Raw genomic sequence first — 18607 nt, 5'->3', positions numbered from 1 at the left:
ATAATCGTTACCCCTCTTAATGACTTTCTCTGAGTGTGCATCAGAGTGTGCACACCGCGTCTCCTTAATTCACCCTCATTAGAAACAAACATCTTGTGGTTGTAACAAAAAGAATGGTGACCAGCAAAAAACAATGCAACTCTTTGAGTTGCTTCAAGTACACTTTTCATTACGTTTTTTATAATTACACATAATAGTTTGGAGCTGGGCATTACTTATACAGTAAACTGTGAATTACAAGTCACAATTTAATATCATGATTGGTTGTGGATGGTACACATTTTGTACATTTTACAAATACATTAAATAGAGAGAAAGTATTTTTAGCCAGCTTTTATATCTTGTGTTCCTTGAACACAAAGTAACTCATTCTCTCTAGCTTTACCTTTGTGTTTTCATCTCTACTTGTCCACCGCAAGTGTCCCTAAATGTTCTGAAACGCCAGAAACAATATAATTACCTGACGGTTGTTGCAGATTTGGCTGACTTTTGCTTCTCTCCTGGGCAAAGATGAAGACTGAGCTGTCGGGAAGTGTCCCATCTGACAATCCGGCCAAGGGCAACACTGCACTGTGCTACAAATTTGGTTACAGTTGCAGGTCAGGTGATGCACTGGCATACATAAAGAGTGGATTGCAACTGAAACAACTACCACAAAGTTGTTTCCTAACTAGGTGCTAATTTACTGCCTGGATCACGAGAAGAAAGTAATATCTATGTTAAGCAACAAGAATGAGCTTAAGACCAGTTTATCAAAGTTAACACTGATGGTCTGTACTTATATACAGAAGCACTTTTTTACCTTATCATTATTTGAAGTGCTTTAAACCACTTCTTATTGTCATTCACACAGACTGATGTTGGAGCCATCCGCAACATGTGCCAGAATCCGGAAACTGAACCACTTACCGAACGATTTGTGGACGACGGCTCTACATCCTGAATTCCATCAAGAGGTGAAATGAAACGCTCAAATCTATAAGTGGAAGCTCGAGTTGAGCTCTCTCTATAACACAAAATACAGCCATTTCCAGTGAATGCCACGAAGTCTGGAAGAACATTTAAAGCATCACAAAAGCATTGCTGAAAATGTCACATCACAGCAGCAGGTGAGCAGCTGGGGAATGTGAGCAGGTGCTCAACTACATGTTACACTGACTCAAGCTAGTGTTGACTGGTGGACAATTAGCTTTGTGTGTGGCGTACAACCACTAACTTCAAAAAGGGAACAAAATGCCAAATCAAATTTGAAATTATTATTATAATATCCTAATTTTGTTTGCTTGATTTTTTACATTTCACCTCTCTTTCCTTCCCAGTGCGTCCCCTCTCTCCACTCTATATTCGCCATTAGATTCCCATCCACCTTTGATGTCAATGTCAGAGGCTACTCAAGGTTGGTAACGATCCCATTGCTTGTCAGGAATGTGACTTCACCAATCAATCAAACTTGCCGGTATGTGTGGGTACGAGTGCATGTGCGTTGATTGGTAGACTCCATTAACTCCTATGAAATTCTGGTGCCATGCCGTCGTGCCTGGGGAGAAGCACTTATGGAACGTCAGGTTGCTGTGTGAGTAATCTGTTTACCAGTGCCACAGGGAGATAGCGGGGGGGAAAATAGGATTTTCAAGCCCCACAGCCAAAAAGCAAACACCCAAAGTGTGCAACGGAGATGATTAAAGCAAATGGATTTTCAAAAACACAAATATGTTTTTGGACTTCTAAAGTCCGCGTCTTTAGAATTTACAAGTGTGTAGTATGGCTGAGAGGAAGTACTGTATATGCTGGTTCAACAGTCAGGACACACAGCAACACAGCCCTGCGAAGCTGATCACAAAATTCCCTGCTCAGCATTTCAGCGTTTCTCAATAACCTTCTCTCACACTATTGTTATACCTTGAACCATATCGTAGCCTCCAAAATGCAATTGGTCCTATTTCCTTCTACCTTGTCACAACGTGCATATTTAGCTGGTTGACGATTTGGCTGATTTCAGCATTTCTCTCGGGAGAGATAAAGACCAAGCTGTCAGGAATTCTCCCCACTGACAACCTGGCCCAGGGCTGACAGAGGAGCAATGATGAAGACAGCCACTTTGGGGCCAGAGCAAGGGCAGTTAGGACTGCCAAGGAGCTAATGATGCTGGGTAAACCATGTTGTATGAGAATCATTTTAACAGCTGGTTTAACAATTTCTGCTACCGTGCAATTTAACAGGCATAGATATGAAGATTCTGCTCATTTTAATTATCTCTATTGAGCTCTGCTGAGCTACCTGAATCATCTTTTACCTCTGTTTCTTTAACTTTTTCATAAAATTGCCACAGGAAACAAGCAAGCTGATCTTAATAGTTGTTTTGATGTTGAAGAGGTGGTGTTTTCCAAGGCTTTTGAGGGTTGACTTGTCATTCGGGACTTCTGTATTCAATTACTTTGCCTTTGAAGCATTCAGTACTGCATTGACGCAGTAACACTTCTCATCACCACTGACTGGAAACAGTGGATGACATTAATCTTGGCTTGATTAGGCTATCAGACAGTGTGTGCACTGAGAGACACTGAGTTTATTCAGACTGGTGGGGTAACTGACAGATATTGACTTGACTTTGCTCACTGTGTATTCTTCTCTGATTGCTGCACAGCATTGCATGTATACATGTGTATATGCATGTGTGTGTGTGTGTGTGTGTGTGTGTGTGTGTGTGTGTGTGTGTGTGTGTGTGTGTGTGTGTGTGTGTGTGTGTGTGTGTTTGTATTAGTGTGACTGTGCACTGTGTGTTATTGGCTAGGCCTTGTCCAACATTCTGTCAGAACTAACAGATTGATTGTAAGACCAGCTGCAGTGTTCTCCTGCATTACCATCCCTCAGGCCAAAACCTGTGTGTGTGTGTGTGTGTGTGTGTGTGTGTGTGTGTGTGTGTGTGTGTGTGTGTGTGTGTGTGTGTGTGTGTGTGTGTGTGTGTGTGTGTGTGTGCATGTGTGTTGTGTGAGTGCATGAGAGAGTTTGCTTTGACAAGAGCAAACCCCAGGCTTCCTCTAATCACCTCCACCTTTCTTCTTATAACTCACCGCTGTGCTGTCAATCACACTGAAGTTGTTACACAAGAACCTTCAGTGAGTAAAGTAAATGTCCTCAATAAGCTTGTTTACAACTGAATTACAGTCAGTTATTATGTGCCTATTTGGTCTGTCTCACACACAGATGAATGGAGCAACGCCAGTGCACAGCTATTGTAAAACTAATTCCTTGTGTAATAGTATTTTCTTGCATCTCTCCCAGATGGTGCACAGACTGTCAGGTATGCCAAGCACCTCAAGAATAATCTTTTTTCTTACTTATGTGATATGAGAGCAGCTAGTTAACAATATCATTGCTATACCGCTCAAATTCCAATTTTCTACCACTCTGGCCTCAACTCACTGAAAACAAAGAGTGAAAAACAAATGATGCTGCCTGAACAAGAAAAACCAAGTGCCATCGCTTACAGCGTCTCGTGTCTTTGAGCTCATGGTTCTTTGCCAATTCTCACAGACAACAGAGTGGAGGAACATATGAATATTTCAAGAATGCTAAAGAAAAAACGAAGATTACTGCCTTTTATTTGTTACAGTGTTTGTTAAGTTAAGGATGTTGTTAAGGCTGCAACCAACAATTATTTATTTTCATTATGAATGTTAATTAGAAATTATTAGATTATAATTTCTCTCAGCTAATGTTGATGTGTTCAAATTTCTTTTTATTCTACTAACTAACTAAACACTACAAATTCTCACTATTCAATATACTGTTTGGTTTGTTTAACAATAAAGTTACATTTCATGTTTAGCATTTTAATGTGTTATTTTACACTAAATGGTTAAATGCACTCTTTAGAAGACCACCTCCATACTAAAAAGAAAAAGTGGTTTTCATGCCTATGTCGAGACAAAGACACATCCTGGCATTGGTTTTCATAATTCATGCATGAAAGAAGTCAAACCTACACCAAATCTCCTACAAACTCCATTTTTATGTATGTAACACGTAAATATGTGACAAAATTGCCTTATGATAAAATAAAACAGGAAAAGGGAAATAGACAGCAGTACACACTCCTACAGACATGACACCGTTTTTGATGGTGGTGGCAATTACACCTGCCCTTCAGACATCCTCTGTACTGATTCACAAACACATACACACACACACACACACACCACAAGCACAACGACAGTGATCCCCTATCTTCAATCTGAGACTGAAAACCTGGGATGATAAAGAATTCTCTACACACACCTAAGCACACACACGTCTTTAGGAGCTACAAAGAGATGGGAGCAGGGGTTGCAATCCACATTGTAACACAGTAATACTGTTTGGCTTTGTGCTGCCTCTCCTCCACATACTGATGAGTTACCATCATCCTAATGGAGAATGGCTTAGCTAATGGACAGAAAACTACCTCTAATGCAGATCAGATGTTCAGAGTGACAGCACAGTGAAGCGATGGAGAGATGCAATGATGACACAGGGTTTTGTCATACTCAGAGACAATCTCCATCAATGAGTCAATCAGCTGTGTGTCGATAAAACATCTCTGGCAACGTCACTGTGTCAGACTGATGCTGGAAAAAATACTCGAACATATATGTAAAAAAGGGAATCAAATATTTCTTTTTATTTTCAAGTTAGTGCTGGATAGTGTGTTGGGAAGACTGTTGCTCTTAATGCAGGAGACTGGGCTTCAAATCCTTACTGACCTACCTGCCTCCAGTAGAGGTCCCTCCGTATGCCAAATGACTAAATGTAAATGTAAATCCCATGCCGCATCCTAATTCCTTCACTGTCTTCCCATCTTCCTTTGCAGTGATCTTCTCCCCTCTCCCCACTATAGGTGTTTACAAAAAGGGGGAGAAAGAGAGGTGAGCAGGATTTATTTTAATTAACGATCACTCAGCCCTCCATAGAGTCAGTTAAAGATTAGAACTTGTTAGGATTGATTCTGGCTTCCTACATTAAGCTACGGCCCCACTGTGGCCTGAAAGAGCTGGAAAGGATGGAGGAAAAACGGGGACAGGGGTCAGGGAGAGAGACTGGACAATGAAAGGGGTAAGGGGTAGAGATCTGTCTTCAACCCTTATCTTTCCGGGTATACTGTATGTATACTGTATTTATGTTATTATTATATAATCTAATTTGTGAGAGTAGAGACAAAGTTAAGAGGAGTGTGACAGAGTTAAAAAAAAAAGATTATTTAGAAATATAGTGCTATTAGGCAGAGGAGATAAAAGATAGAGGGGCACTTATGTATATACATGCAAACATCCAATCCACTTTACCTTAGGAGACATAAATTTGAATGTCAAAAAGAACTCAGGCCTCAGGTGGACATCTCCAATATAATTACAGGACTATACTGATGGATAGGAGTTGTGCATTAGCAGGATGTGATTGGCAGGAAGAGCAACGCCTACAGACTAATAAAGAGCATTGCCAGGCAAATGCAATACTGTATGCAACCCAGTTCATCTTCTTGCACGTTCCTTCTGTCCTTCCTTTGCCCCTTCCCTTCCTATCTGCCTTTCATTGTCCTTTACTTCTCTCCTTTCTTTACTGATGTAACCAATGTGATAGATAAGTTTAAGTGGACCACCCCAAGCAGTCCTCCATTAAAGCCATTTCACATCAGAAATTCTGACACTTCTATGAGAAACCTAGTCCTGGAAATCCAGAGGATCCCAGTTGAGGAAACGTGTGTCACACATGCCCTGGCACATCACATGACACATTATATCAAGGCTTTTAATTACTGCCAGTGGCCATTACATTTCTAAGCTACACCAAAAACTGTCATGCCTAGACGGTCACTCTGGGATTAACTTCCTCTGACAGGCTCAATTATGAAGGCAGCCTTTGCCTTGAAATTGGTTTGGTCGAACAAAAGTAAAACAGGGTTTTTACCATGGAGACTCTGCATTAATCAGTGATTGTGTGTCCTGTGGCTACAAGAACAGCCTATGCTTCACCGCAGCACCTCTAATCTCTCACTTTGGCTGAGAGGTCTAACGTCGGGATAGTTTCTAGTCTCGTTTTCAGCCAAAGAGAAACTTAAAGCCTGGCAGAGCTGTGAGTTTCCATGCTTTAAACATCATTAACAGCTGTGTGTGTGATATCCACATGTGAGCGTATACAAGTGTTTCATATTTTTGCATTTGTCTGTGATGGTTCGTGCATGTGTGAGCACTGCAATCCGTAGCTTGTGACGACTGCTGGAAAGTGGGCGATCAGCTTACTTTGCCAAGGGAAGATATCCAGTTAATTTAAGAGATGAACATTCATTCACTGACTAGTGACTAGTGGGATAAAAAAGCATAAAACACAGACTATTACATTATTGAGTTCTATCTGACAGTCGCACTAATAATTAATTGTTGTAACCTCTAAACCACAGTTTCTCAGGGCCCAGGATCACTTCTATAAATGTATCATTTTATTCACATCATACAATACTGCACTTTGCTTTTAGCTTAAAATGACTTAAATGATCAACTGTTAATCAAAACTGCCAAGCACTACGGATTTAGCCTTTCGATAATACTGTAGACTTGTAGCGAGGAAAAAGAGGCATGAAGACGTTGGGATAATAGCTGTATATGCATATGTGGAGAGAAGCCATTGTGTATGTGTGCGTTCACCTGTGTGTGTGCGAGCGTGTGTGTGTAGGTGATATGATTTCTCTTGAGTTGGGCTTATGAGGTGGAAGAGGAGATTACTGCACCACGCTTCTATAATTACCACTCATCTCTCAGCCGGTGCTCTTAAACACAACAGGGAATGCCAGGCTACCACACACTCCAACACACGCACAGTGGGGCGCGCTTCAGTACAAAGTAGCGGGCTGAGAGGGAGTTATTTCTAGAGGGTTACATTTCACTCAAATGGCGATTGGAGACCACCCACATTACCTTTAAGTAACACAGGTCAGCTTTGCTTCGAGCACACACACACACACACAGTCTCTCTCTCTCTCTCTCATCTCTCTCGCACAAGTTGCTTGTAAGTACGAGGAATGACTCACCTGTAGCTGTTCTTCCCACACAAAAACCCACTTAAGAATCCATTCGCACAAGTCATGCACTCCCATTACAGTGTATACGGTTTCATTTTAATATGGCTTGTGCACAAATTCACCTGTCACCTGCTCTTTCTCTGTCCGAGACGTACACCCATAATACAATACTATCTCTATCGTGTGAAAAATAGAAAGAAATCTTCATTACACTCGGTCTTATTGACGAGAGCCAGCCTTAATAACCATGAACACTATCAGGGCCAAGTGTGCTTTAGAGTTGACAGGGTCCTACAAAGATGAATAAAGCATGAAATTTAGAGCTTTGAAAAAGTCATTAAAAACTATGCCAGGAGTAAATTGCTCTGCCACACTGAATGATTCCCCCACCTCCCCACCCTCCACTCTCCCACCCTTGCACAACTATTTAAAAAGCAATATGACTTCTTGTGGACAGTCAGACACAGGGGACCAGTTTACCGAGCTGGACAGAAAAGAGGGACGGAGAGGAAAATGCTGATAGTTCTTAAGGGCCTAGATTTACATGACATCCATTGTCACATTTAGTTAACATCCACGACACATGTTACCTAACCAGGTGTATAACACTGTATTTATTGATCTGACTGCAGGGCTAAAGGTGAAAAACACTCTGAAAACAGCCGCCAGCAGGAAAGAAATGACGCTACTGTGACAGGTGTATAAAATGTTTTTTTTTTTTATTTGTTTTTATTTTGTAGAAACAATTTTCTTCTTTTCTTTTACTTTAAGCAGTAGAAAATGTAAAGTTGCTTCTTCTAAACAAACCCACATATAGTGTACATATGTATAAAACACACAAATATCCACAGATAACCTCAACAGAAAATGTCCACATAGGCCATTATCTGCATCTCCCATGCTTTCACTGAAACACCTTTTGCAATCGTTTCTTTATTTGGAAAGCATTACATTTGTGACAAAGGGCTTTTTAGCTGATAATGCGTTAACTACTGCAATTAACAATATAGTGTCCCTGTCGAGCCCCAGGCACAAAGCTGTCTGGACAGACACAACTTCCCCACTGCATGCCTGAGATGTGTTCAGGCTTAAAACACAGCATTTTATTGGTAGGCAGCTGGCATTTAAGAAGCTAACAGTGCTCAGATGAGTAGGGAGAGCTGTGAGCTGTATGTAAAGGCTGTGGTGACAGGAAAACACCTCAATAGAGGGAAAACATACAAAGCACAATGGATTCATTGTGTCGCTGTAAAACTGTCATTTGTACTGATAAATTGGAAGTTCTGTCATCAACTCACACAAAACAGATAGAAAGAAGGCACAATATAAGACCAAATGTTTTTTTTTTTTCTTTTTCCAAACCATAGAGACACACTGACAAATCAAAGTACGCACCAAAAATCCCCATGGCATTAAGCATCACTCAGATGCTGTGCAGAGAGAACCAGTCCTATTTTAACTACAGATACAGAGAGTGATAACACGCCAAAGCAGAGGAATCTGGTTAAGCGCCACAATTTGGGCATCATATCGGTCAGACAGGTGTTTTCACCCCCGCAGCGCGTTTCACTGGGGAAAGCGACAATAAGGTGATCTCCCATGGCTGAGCCAGACCAGCAAAACCACTGTTCAAATGGACAGAATTCATCCGTGACCACGCACCACTTCCAAAAACCACAACGACATGCAACACTGACATTAAAAGATTCAATATGTGTCTTTTTCCATTCAAATGCCTTTCCCTAACTCTCTCTTCTGATGCTCCACTACTTCATACAGCAACTAGAGGAATAAAAGAGGAAAATGCTGTTACCATGGGAGCCACGGTAAAGATGACACAAACTTAATAAAAACTTATCGTTACGCACAACGAATAAGGCGTTAAAAACGTTTAGTTTGCTGAAGTTTGATCTGAATCCGGACACATATTGGATCTTTTTTATTATTCGCACAACATGTAGCGGTGTTTCACGTTTCTCTCACCCGTTAGTTGGTCATAGGATCCATCCAGCTCTCTGGAGTCTGACAAGCTTTGGTCGCGGTTTTTCGCCTTCATTTTTCCCCGTGTGCGCCGGAATGTGAAACTGTGGACCCCGCCGCTGTCTGCGCGATTCTGCGTGTGAACAACAGTCACGGTTTTGTTGTTCGCCTTCACGGAGGATGGCTACAAGTGTGCCGCCGTTAACAAGTCATATTGGATTTTAAAAAAGCCCATGTAAGTCGTTGGATCGCGCGTCGGCTCCTGTGTGCGCTCTCGGCATCCAGGAGCTGAGGAAAACCGCGCGCGCACTGCGCACTGGTCGGCACTCTCACGTGGAGGGGGCACGCGCACACGCACGCACGCACACACAAAGAAGGACAGAGAAAGAAAAAGCAGGGACACATAAAGAGTCCAAATCTTTGAATCAGATTACTTGGGCTTGGACACTTTTTTTTTGGGGGGGGGGGGGGGGGGGGAAATCGCAACAAATGCGCACATGGTTAAAACACATGACCACAGTGAGTTCCCCAACATCCTCCCCTAGCGGCATAAAACTGCATCTGTGGCTTCCATTCATACATCAGACTGCATCTCTGCCATTGTTATCACGTTCACATGCTCTCCTAATAATCTCAGCTCAGTCAGAGCCATGTCGGATGTGTACAGATACATCAGCACCAGCAACAAGGAGCACACTGCTGCTGCCAGGCAGAGGTTCTGACTACATCTGATCTATAAATACTCACTGGCTCTGGGAAGCCTTATGTCTATCCCTTTTCTTCATCTCTTCTCTCCCTCCCAGTATCTTCGCATCATTCCTCCTCACTTACTACAACAGTATGACATTTGGTCCCAATCTGTCAAGCAATCTGTCTTTGATGCCATGTTTTCTACATTACATCAGGTTTTGCACCAGTAACGTGCTCCATTCTTACATGCAGCCGCTAATTTATGTTTGGCTTGAACTGTTGGAATATTTGTCACCCTTTCACTGTGTGGTGAATAAAATCTTTTATTTAGATGTTTATAGCTTTTGCCCCCTGCTGAAGATAGGCTATGCACAGCGTGGTGGGTCCTAATGCATTCATTCTCAGTCTCTCAGTAACCAACTCACACACATCTATAAAAAATAATAATAAAAAAAAAAAATATTGAGACCTTGTCCTCAGACAGGCCTGGCTTATTTTCCTGTCTGGAAATAGGCATTGAAACATGCACTTCTCTCATGTTACAGCCTCAAACTGTGTTCAGGTGAATACAAATTGTGGCAGTAAACAGGTTGAGGAGGACAGGGTTGATGAAGGTTTAGGCTTTGTGAGAGAGAGTTCCTTAGATTGCCATTAAAATTGTTTTCATTATTTAAAAAACAAAAATCAGATAAGTACATCACCCTCATCACATGAGGACACACCAGGAGTGCAGCGGGTCAGACGAACTAATCTAGGGCATACATTTCAGTCTGGATTAAAATGTAACAATCAAAGTGTCAAACTTAATATGCAACAAACAACAATGTTGGTACAGTAAATAACACATTTTGAAAATGATTTGTTGGTGTGTCTTTGTCTTTCATGCAGACAGACCAAGAGATGTGTGTAGTCCTCCTGGGAGGAAACTGCTGAGTTTGCAAGCATTAATGACCCACTATGAGCACACACAAATGACTTTGGCCTTGGTACATTAGGCCAACTCTGATCAGACCTCTGATTATGTGCTTTTACAAAACAGCAATAAGTTTTAATGTTACCCATCATGGCTTTACTGATTTCATGAGCAGAAGATGGACAAACACATCCTAATATACAGTGCCCTGTCTTCTAGTCTCATTTCCATATAGATGCCTAGATGGTTGGTTTATCTGTGATCTGTTACAATTTGAGGGTAAATTATGACTGAAAGGCACCAAAACACATTGAAAAATATGCGAGTTAAGGTTGCGAGAGTTGGATGTTCCTCCCGCTAAGCCCCATTTAAACCCTGCATGCTGTCAATAAACAGAGGGAGGTCCACAATAACCACAATGCCTGCTTTTCTGTCATCTAATACCAACAAAAATTTTCACAGATAAGGACGATTGGATAGTGATTGGATTTCAGTGTGTGGTAAATGAAAGGAGACAAGGAGAGGTGGATTCTAAATGAAGGCGAGAGGTGTGCAAGAATGAAGGATAGTGGAAGTTAGGAGATCGATTCATGGTGAGTTAGAGGGGATTTAGTGATTCAGAGCCAGAATAAAGACCATCAGTGAGTCATTGATGAGGGGGCTGTCTGTGACTGCGGGGGTCGGCACTTCTAGACAAACCTAGATGTGGACGTGTGCGCGTCATAGCTGTGCAGTGACCCAGAAACAACCTTGTTGTATCCCAGAACTGAGAACTGTTGTGGAAATTTTCTCTGCTCTGGTGAGTAAGGAAATGGAGACTTCTGCCGGCCGACAAGGTTTATTCTTTGCAAAGAAGGTCAATCAAACACACTAAATGGTTAGAATGAAGAAAGACCCCGGACAAAGGAAAATCAGGGCTTTTATACCTGGGGAACACCTCCCCAGGTAGGTTTCACAACCTTTTGTCATTTGTAAGTGTTGTCACTATCTTTCTGGGATGTGGGTTTGAAGGAGTTTCCCGTAGGATCTTACACCCAGGTGATAGTTCCTGAGAGACCCAGACGGCTTGATCAAAAGACAACATTTGTTTCATACTTTGGTGAGAAAACAGAAGGTTGTGTTTGAGGAAGTTAGATATCAGGAGATGCAAAGAGCTTAAATTTCCATTACAATTCCTCCCTTTTGATTATTCATTAATCATTAGATAAAAATAAAATAAAATAAAATAAAATAAAATAAAATAAAATAAAATAATAATATGAGTCGTTAACCATTAGACAATGACGGAATAAAAAATAAATAATAATAAAAAAAAAAAAAAATAGTAGTAGAAATAAGATAATACAAAGCAAAGATGCTTGGCCGTTAGTCAACAATAACAGAAAAGAGAAGAAAGAAAAAAAAAATAAAAATAAATAAAAAGTAAAAATAGAAAAATAGTCACAACTGAGATGATAACAACAACAACAATAGAAAAAAAAACTTATAATAAATAAAATAATATGAGTTGAAAAAAAAAAGAATTTCTATTACCATTAGACAATGATGGAAAAAACGGAACAGAAAAGAAGAGTAGTAGAAATAAAATACAAAGCAAAGATACTTGATCAGCAGTAACAGAAAAGAAAAAACAAAAAAAAAACAAAACAAAAAACAAAACAAAACAAAAACAAAAAACAAAACAAAAAAAATTAAAATAATGTAAAATAAAAGAATTGAAAAAAAAAAAAATAATAATAATAATCACAACTGAATTATCTAACGCACTCATTTCTCTGGATTTTAAAATGTATCATCATGGCAGTTGTTTAAGAGAAAATGGAAAAAGAGAGATTGTTTACAGAATGTCATCATCAGAGTCCGAATCTGAGCTGGAGTAATGATATGGATCAAGAATGTGAAACAAAGCTGAATTTTGGTCGGCATCATTAGTGTTTGCATTGTTCCTCTTGTCAGAATGACAGTTTTGGCAGGTGTGTAGGTGTAGGTGTCTATCAGTGTTGTCAAACATGAGAAAGTCAGTGGTGCATGGTGTAGTTCTGTGGAGATGTTTTGGGTTCTCAGTCCTGCACTTCCGGTTGGTGTATGTTGAATGTACAGATTGGTTCCTTGTGTCCTCTCTTCTTGTGCTTTGCCATTGACGGTTCTCCTGTTGACGGTTCTCCCGTTGCCGGTTCTGACGTTGACGTTCTCCCGTTGACGGTTCTCCTGTTGACGGTTCTCCCGTTGCCGGTTCTGACGTTGACGTTCTCCCGTTGGCGGTTCTCCTGTTGGTGTTCCTCCCATTGTCGGTCCTCTCGTTGTCAGCTGAGTTCCTCTGTTGGCTCAGCTCACGTTGACAGCTGAGTTCTGCAGGCAGCGTGTATCCATGTAGATCTCTCTGCGATCTTCATAGCAGTGTGTGTTGTCAGGAGCACCTGGAATGGGCCTCGCCAGCATTTGGAGTGTCAGCCTTTTCTTCTGAGGTCCTTTGTCACCACCCAGTTCCCTGGTTGGAGGTCATGGAGTGATGTGGAAGCTGGTGGTGGAAGGGCTGACTTCATCTGTTGAGAGACTGTGTTGTGTGTAGCACAAAACCATGCATGATTGACAGAACTTCTGAGCCTGAACTGAGCCTGAACTGAGCCTGAACTGAGCCTGAACTAAAAAGCCTTTGGTGAACCAGTGTTGAGTTATGGCGTCCAATATTCCCCCCTTTTGACACATGGTTCAGCCCATGTGTCAGTTTTGTAAAGTGAGGAAAGAAATAGTTAGACAGGTCATGTTTGTTATCAGGTCCCCACCACACTGTCTCTGTCTGTGTGGCACCACAGCGATTCCACAACAGATTCTCTTGTTGTGTGGCAAAGGACTGTATTGCTGTAAGAGAGGTGGGTAAAGAGATTGGGGTTGAAATAAATACAGGATTGAAGATGAAAGGTTGGAGAGCAGTTCTTTGCAGTGGCATCAGCTTTTGCATTTCCTAGAGAGAAAGAGTCTGAGTTGTTAGTGTGAGCCAGGCATTTACAAACAGCAATCGATTTTGGGCGTAGCACGGCATCTAACAGAGCCGCAACCTTGTCATGGTGGTTAGTGGGTGTTCCATCAGATTTCAGTAACTGTCTGTGTTTACATAAAGTGCCGAAATCATATACGACACCAAATGCATATGTAGATTCAGTGTAGATGGTTGATCTTTGTTGCTAGCTAGTCTGTCAATGCTATCAGTTCTGCAGCTTGTGCAGAATAGTAAATCTGAGACAAGAGTCTCATGGTTAGTGACAACAGCAAATCCAACTCTGTTGTGATCTGTTTGTGGTCACGCGAGGTAGAGTCATCTGCAAAAAGAAAGTCAGGGTTAGTTAGGGGTGTGTTTTGCAGATCTGGCCTTGGGGAGGAAACCTGTTGGAAGACAGCAACACAATTATGTTCTTGTTCATTGTCTAGAATGGGGAAAAGGTTGGTAGGATTTTGGAAGATTCTGAATTGTATCTGCTCTTTTTGGTGAAAGAGTTTTCCCTGCAGAAGTGATGACATGACCTAGGAAAACAACTTTTCCCTGGACAAATTGAACTTTTAGACAAGCTGGCTTTGTGACCCTTTTTAGCCAGATGCTTCAGGAGTTTGACTGTTTGCTTCACACTGTTCTTTCGTTGGACTGCATATTATGAGGTCATCAATTCATCAATATATTTTACTGACAGCCCACAGTGTCTTGGGGACTTCCTGTAGGGTTGTAATAGTTAGGTTAGTTTGTAGTTAGTTAGGTAAGTTGTTATTCATGCAAAAGGAAAAAGATTAAGAAGAGAAAAAAAATGTTAGAAGCGCTTTTTTGGTACCAGCTGGATTGTTGTTGTTGAGTGTGCACAAAATATGTCAAACTTTTAATATATCACTGCAATTTTGGTGAAAATAAAATCGATTAATCCGCTGTTCTGATGTGTGAATACATGTTCGTCAGAGCTTTCCCTCAACCAACTTTCTCATATGGCTCATCAGGTCCTGGTGGCACATGAGAGGTGCAACGCACATCCTCTGGTGCCATGAAGTCTGTTGCAGCCGTTGAAGCTAGTGTCCTTGTTTCTGTAAAGAACTCAGAAGAGATCGTTGTTGTTTGCAACTTCCATTGATATGTATGTGTCAGGTCTGGGGTATGGTGAACAAAGGAGTGTGAACAATTTGGTTCCAGATCAGATAGCCTGTGGACTTTGACACTGTTTGGGGTTGAGATCAAACAGAGGCCTAATTTGCACATCAGGTCTTTGTCCTTCTTACTTCAGAGAGTAAGAAGGCATGTTTAAAATTTATAAAGATTTATCCACACCTTTGAGTGGAAGGGGGATGTTCTCTCTAACTGTTTGCCCTGATGAATCAACAGAGTACATATATTTTACACTTAATGTGGGCAGATGTATACTGAATATATGTTAGAGTAATAATAGTTGTTTGAGATCTCAGTGGATTGTGTATTCTTGTGTTCAGTATATGTGTGTGGGTGCAGTACCTTCCTTTTGTCTCATGAGTTGGTTTGGCTTGTCAGCAGGAATCCATTCCTCTCCGACAACCCTTATCCTCTCTCAGTCTGACTTGTCTTTTGGTGTTCTTGTGACAATCACGTTTCCAATGTCCATGTTGGCCACAGAGGTGACAGATGTCATTTGAGGTTGACCTGTGACAATCACGTTTCCAATGTCCATGTTGGCCACAGAGAAGACAGATATCATTTGAGGTTGATCTTTTTCCAGTTCCTGCGCTGGCTGCGATCCTTCCTTCTATGATCATAGCTTGATTGTCTCTGTTCTCTGACTGTGGACATGGTTATTGCTGCAAAGTGAAGATTGGAAACTAAAGGTGTATCTTCTGGTCCAGATACTTCAACCATGGGCATGTTGAAGGCTGCATATTGGTTGGGATGTTGTGGTCTATGTGCAATTGGAGATTGTTGCAGTGTGGTGGAATCTATTTCTTGTCCTCTGCGTGTTGTAGAGGTGTGTGGTGGTGGAGTTGAAGAATGGAGGGATGGGTTGCCGTTGAGGTTTGGATCCAGCTTCAAAGCCATCAACTGCAGAAACAAAGAAGAGGAGATCTGCGAGTCTGGTGTTCTTTGTGTGTTTGAATTGTGCTTTTCTTGAGTTTCAGTTTTTTCTTGTGAAAAGGGTAGTTGTTTCTGCATTGTTTTCCTGTTTAGGGTCTCTGCTTCCCCTTTCCACATCTGTAAACATTCTTTTTGCATTTCCATTGTTTCTAATTTTTTAACAGCAATTTTCTTTTTTCTTCTCATATGTTGCTCTTTTCCTTTTAGTTTTTGTTCTAATTGTGCTATGTTTTTGAGACTGAGGGATCCCCCTACTGGAAATCCAAACTCAGCTGTCCAGACATTTAAAAATTTTAAGCTTTTATCCCCATATTTCTTTCTCATAACATCCACAATCGGTCCCTCCGGAGACTCACGCTCCCCGGAAAACGTACTCCCCATCTCAAATGTGGAGGCCACGCGCGACAACTACGATACAGACGTCTCTATAAAGACCACTCTGTTAGGCACAAGTGATAAAAGCCGGTATTTCGTTTAAGGAACAAATGCTAAGACCCTTATTTTCGTTATTTTGTTTGCTTGCCTTGTTTGCTTTAGATAAAAGCGTCTGCTAAATGAGTAAATGTAAGAAAAAACAGCTATTTAAATCTTCTATATCGTTTTATGGTACAACTAAACCGATAGAACTCGCTTTGGATAAAAGCGTCTACTAAATCAATAAATGTAAAATGTGAAAAAAACAGCTATTAAACCTTCTATATTGTTTTATGGTACAAGTAATCTCTTGAAACAGATAAAAGTCACTTTGGGTAAAAGCGTATCGCAGATATTATAGCGATACAAAGTTGTGGCATGTGATGAAATGCCCGTCTCCAAATTGACTAAATGTAAATGTAAATGTAGAACCTTATATTTCGTTTAAGGAACAAATAATAAGACCTGTTATTTCGTTTAATGGTACAAATAATAAAACCGACTCAATTATGGATAATAAGAGAAAGGAAATATTACATCAATTTAACCCCAAATTTAAAAATTTAAAAGTCAATATTTCAGTGCTCACCAGATGAATTTCGCTAAATTGCGTTCTTGGAATCCCAGCGGCAACGATCTGGGGCGACTGCGGTCAGTCCTCCCTTCTCAGAAGGGTTTGAGGTTTGGAGGCTGGAAAACCTTTCTTCCAGGATGGCCTGTCGCTGTCCGCGTTCCGTCCCAGACGGCTGCTCGTGGGATCCCACTTCTGACACCAAACTGTTGTGGAAATTTTCTCTGCTCTGGTGAGTAAGGAAATGGAGACTTCTGCCGGCCGACAAGGTTTATTCTTTGCAAAGAAGGTCAATCAAACACACTAAATGGTTAGAATGAAGAAAGACCCCGGACAAAGGAAAATCAGGGCTTTTATACCTGGGGAACACCTCCCCAGGTAGGTTTCACAACCTTTTGTCATTTGTAAGTGTTGTCACTATCTTTCTGGGATGTGGGTTTGAAGGAGTTTCCCGTAGGATCTTACACCCAGGTGATAGTTCCTGAGAGACCCAGACGGCTTGATCAAAAGACAACATTTGTTTCATACTTTGGTGAGAAAACAGAAGGTTGTGTTTGAGGAAGTTAGATATCAGGAGATGCAAAGAGCTTAAATTTCCATTACAGTACCGGGAACGGTGCCAGCAGGGTAGCAAGGTCCGCAGTTGTTTTTATAGTGAGGTGTTGTTTGTATCCATATATTTAACACCAGATAACATTAAGGACAAGACGAGGGCCTTTTCATGTCTGTGATTAAAGCTAATTTCCTACAGTTGACCTAGTCTATAAACAATAAAGAGACTACAGGCATCTGAACACCAGTCTCTCTAGCATCTATTTTTCTGAATTAGCTGTTTGATCACAGCCTGCACATAAACCTGCAGCACCTTGTAAGCAGATTGTTCACACCTACTCAAAAGCTCAAACAGACACTCGGACATACAGGTTATGCTGTTAGCGTCTGCAAGACATGATAAAAGTCAGAGTAGGAAAAACAGCAGAGCATAAGAATGGAGAGGATAAAAGGGGGAACAATTAATTCAACTACGGACACGCAACCTCTGGCTCTCTCAACAACCCCAAGGTTAGTCCCCCGTCCTTGGCAGCTCTCTCAGGAGCCATATTGCACCGTGAACATTAATAGCACAAATCTCTGGGATTCCCAATTCAACGTGGGTGTGTTTCTGTGTGCTCACATCACAGCTACAGTGATGCCAGCAACAATCAAATCAGGATGTCACATCACATAACAAAACACAATTCTTTCTATGTAAAGCCTTGTTTTTGTTCAAAGACAATGATCAATGGTGTTTCTGTGGGACAGCGGAGTAAAGATTTGTTGCCAGAGCAACTCTGCACTGCCGCTTCCCAAGGTAAAAAGGTAAAAAGGAAACCTTCCTTCTGAAACAGTATTTAAAAAAACTTCAAGTGACACTTCCTTTCATTATTCACTGCAGCCAGCGACCTCCAGCATAGAGCTTTCAGCTTGGCCTCAGTCAACCAGCCAATACACACTGAGTGATTGATTGGTGATGCCTAGAGACTTCACACACACACACACATACAAACACCAAGCACCAAGTGCACACACAGCCACAAATGAGCAAACTCAGTGACAAAACAATAACTGATCCATGCCCTTGTCAAGTTTAAGCAGTTTGTCTTTCAGTAGTTCTGAGTTGTTCTGCAAATTTTGTCCGCAGCATTTAACTATTTGCCTTACTGTATACTGTGTTGGTCCCTAATTCTAACATAGCATGCAGTGTGATGCAGTGTGTTTTCTAACACCAGCTGATCATATTCAACATCTTTTAGCAATGTGGGATTTGTTTTATTTTGATAGATGGCTGTTTTACTACATGTATGATATCAGTATTCACTTAATTTTAATTGCTTAATTGAAATGGGCAAATACATTGGCTATGTCTGATTTTGT

General features: G+C 41.1%; 1 protein-coding gene across 2 annotated transcripts in view; it reads right to left on the bottom strand.

Annotated features, from left to right (window-relative positions):
- Positions 1 to 9252, bottom strand: part of LOC113158881 (Kv channel-interacting protein 2-like) — a 69887-nt gene extending 60635 nt beyond the window's left edge. The window contains exon 1 of one of the 2 annotated variants that reach the window (XM_026355181.1): positions 9035 to 9252. In XM_026355181.1, coding sequence (XP_026210966.1) covers positions 9035 to 9107 — 73 coding nt within the window. In that variant the 5' untranslated portion in view covers positions 9108 to 9252. The remainder of the gene's footprint in view (positions 1 to 9034) is intronic. The other variant, XM_026355182.1, reaches the window with a different exon arrangement.
- Between the last annotated feature and the right edge of the window lie 9355 nt (positions 9253 to 18607).

The sequence above is a fragment of the Anabas testudineus genome, chromosome 15, assembly GCF_900324465.2.
Source record: "Anabas testudineus chromosome 15, fAnaTes1.2, whole genome shotgun sequence".
NCBI classification, from domain to species: domain Eukaryota; kingdom Metazoa; phylum Chordata; class Actinopteri; order Anabantiformes; family Anabantidae; genus Anabas; species Anabas testudineus.
The sequence above is the reverse complement of the archived record's forward strand: the minus strand, read 5'-3'. Positions and strand labels throughout refer to the sequence as shown.